Source organism: Brachycentrus maculatus, unplaced genomic scaffold (genome assembly GCF_059751285.1).
Source record: "Brachycentrus maculatus isolate JH-2025_06_01 unplaced genomic scaffold, ASM5975128v1 h1tg000056l, whole genome shotgun sequence".
Taxonomy (NCBI): domain Eukaryota; kingdom Metazoa; phylum Arthropoda; class Insecta; order Trichoptera; family Brachycentridae; genus Brachycentrus; species Brachycentrus maculatus.
Window position 1 is genome coordinate 1,545,876 of NW_028280810.1, and position 3,221 is coordinate 1,549,096.

A 3,221-nucleotide genomic window follows, 5' to 3' on the forward strand; every position below is an offset into this window, starting at 1 on the left:
TGGACATAATAATATTAATTTCTGTATAAGTCTCTTGATGATTAATAAGAAGAAAATATTATTACTTTAATAAATTTAAACAAACGTGTCTACAAAATTAATTTGAAATATTTCCCACCTAGTTACAGTAGAACCCCTCCGATCTATCATTTTTGATATTGGAGGATGACCAAGCGAAGGCGAACGAGACCCCTCTCGTATACTACTTATACACAAATTGTGAGGTTTTATTACATATTTAATTCGTTGTTTTCCTAAAAGGTCAAGAAAATGAAAAACCAGCCGTGTAATTTTTTATAGAACTGATAATTTATTGATGAAATTCATCACAGCTGCTTTTGATGAAATTTAAAAACAAATAAATTGTTAACAAGCATGATTGACATAAATATTTTATTTTAATATATAGAGTACATATACATATCATTAACCCCTTAGATGCTGCGTACCACTTTATCGGCACGAATCTTATGTCTCTTGAGTGTTGTGTACCGATAAATATAGGCACGGCCATAAAAAAAACTGCTCATATGCTATACCGATATCAATTTAGTGGTCATTATGTACATTATGACAATTTTTTCACGATTTTTTGGAAGGGTAATGTGACACGGTGTTTATATAAACTCAATGCTTTATTTTTACGTATTTCATTGACACTTTTCGTAGAAATCTGTAAAATCAAATGCCACACCTAAAGGGTTAAATAGGTATGTATAAAAATATGATGGCCGTGCCTCAATTTTCATGTCACACACAATATACCATATAATAAAGTTTTCACGCGGATTTGTAGCGAGGATGTGTAGCGCATATCCGCGTTTTTTAAAGTTGTAAATAAATGCCTTAAAAACAAAAATATCAAAGAACACATTACTTTATGAACATTCAAAAGAAATGTTTTAAATTTTTCACCCAAATAGGAAGTACTGAAGTTTTCTTTTTCTTAGTCTGTAACGTCGAACTTTATCACCTCTCAGTCTCCTTTGCTGTAATTGCCTGTAGGCAAATAGTGGTCTGAATACAATATTGTCCTCAGCTGTGATTAGAATTTCTTCGTTTTTTCCTTCAAAGGGTCCATTGTTTGTACTGTTTGGATTATAAACATTGACCTGAATTTCACTCAAATCACTATCCACTGAATGCACAGCTTGAATGGATGTGCTATTTAAGGGAGATAAGAGTGGAATATTTCTTCCTGCTCTTTGAATTTCTTCAGTTGAATTACCACTAACATTTACTGATGTAGCGATACATGTATAAAACAAAATCCACGATAAACTTACTGACGACTGCAAAAGAAAGACAAAACAACCAATTAATCACAAGTTTTCTAACAAAACTCGATATTCTTACTCCTAAAAGACATATAATATTCGTTTGAAAAACTCACCAGCATTGTATTTTCCAAGTAAGACATGAAATCAATGAAACTGTAATGGAAGAGTTTCAGAAATAAAAAAATGTATTTATAAGAACCAAAACGACCATCTTTATGTAAACCTTTATATGAAACAAACCAAATGTGGTATTTTCTTATTTTATATACAGCCTCTGGTGCGAATGCGCAAGTGATAATTTTTAACACATGTTAATTGAACATTTTGTACCACCTTTTATAAAAATTAAGGCCTACACTTAAATTAAGGCGTGTAAGTGCATATTAAATATTTTTCTCTCAAGGAATTCTTTCAGAAACTCTAAGTAAGTGTCCTTGTGATTTGTTCCATTTTCCTTTTTTGTACCTAATATTCCTTCTCCATTTTTTTCCTAACTAACTAACCATCATGCCGATTCTCTGCAGGAATAGGCAGAGACAATAGACCCCTATGCTAATATGTCATTGCAAACAATGTTCATCTTTTTCACATTCATACATACCCGTCGATTATTCCGACTCTGACCTGACCGCTTTCAAGTATTTCATATACTTAAATCACCAGCGCCTGCAGGTTGTTTTCTTCCTCCAATTCTTAATTTTCCTACCTACTGTTTCTCCTTCTTTTTTTTATATAGCAGTAATGTCTTTCACCCTTAACTTCTACACTCTATTGCATTTGTATATCTTCCTGAATCCAAACAGGTGAAGAGCCGTAATAATGTACTATACCTTATTGTATGTCTAGACTTAATTCCATCTTATTATTATAAAATATATTATAAAACCAATTTGGCTACTCGGCATAGTTTTAGAGCTTCAAATACGTATTTCCAATAATAGCGATTTGTCACTCACACCTCTGTCTGCTAACAGTCGATATCATATAAGAACACAGAAATTTCTTTAAAAAAATAATTATACCAACAGAATTCACATAACGCTCACTCCTTTCAAGAACGTCACAAATCAAAAAACTTGATTTTTCAGGAGAACGTTTTTAAAGTTTAAAAATATAACACAACGTATTAAAAATAAATATCAAGCCACTTATTGAACTTTTCACTGTGCAACAGATCTTTTTAGGTAAAACCTGAAGTTTTTTTTTCTCCATTTGAAAAATATTAAGTATATTTAAAAACATAATTAAACAACACCTTTTCTTCAAAATGCAAAAACAACATTTTCTGCCCTGTAGCAAGTAAATATTAAGTTAAAAATATGCCTCTTTTGCTGGGATATAGTACATTTTCTGGGCATTCCGAAAACATGCACAACTGAAAATTGACGATTTTTGATTTATGACGTTCTTGAAAGGAGTGAGCGATATGTACCCAAGTTTTAGATAAAAAAAAAAAATTCGCATGTTTTCTCAGCATAAACTCATTTGAATGACTTATTTTTTACATTCCAGATAACTACGGTGCACTTTTTTTTTTAATCGTTTTGCGGTATTTTAAGAGATATAATATTTTTTATTTAAATAATAATACCTGATTGTTGACTCATAACACAAGCAAACTTTTATGTTCTGAAAGAGGCAATTAAAAATGAAATAAAATACTAGCTTATTTTTTTAAAACATTTTTATTATATAGACACATTTTACACGATATTTAAAGTATATAAAAATATTAAAAAATAACATATTATAAATAAAACATTACCATAATGTAAATATTAGCTTTTTATAATAAAAATACTGATGATTCTGCATCAAAATCATAAGCCAGTAGAAATATTTGATTAACAATACATTTATAATTAATAAATCAATAAAATAACAAATAAATAATCATCATTAATGAAGGATCCTGCCAACTTACTAATTTCAACTTTAAAT

The 3,221-nt window shown here is 29.8% G+C and overlaps 1 protein-coding gene across 1 annotated transcript; it reads right to left on the reverse strand.

Annotated features, from left to right (window-relative positions):
* Positions 1 to 291: 291 nt before the first annotated feature.
* LOC148311804 (uncharacterized) lies at positions 292 to 1,510 on the reverse strand. Its single transcript, XM_088278381.1, has 2 exons — positions 1,394 to 1,510; positions 292 to 1,292 (listed from the first exon to the last, which is right to left on the reverse strand). The coding sequence occupies exons 1-2, from the start codon at positions 1,418 to 1,420 to the stop codon at positions 912 to 914; spliced, it is 408 nt and encodes a 135-aa protein (XP_088134507.1). The 5' UTR covers positions 1,421 to 1,510; the 3' UTR covers positions 292 to 911.
* Positions 1,511 to 3,221: the final 1,711 nt, after the last annotated feature.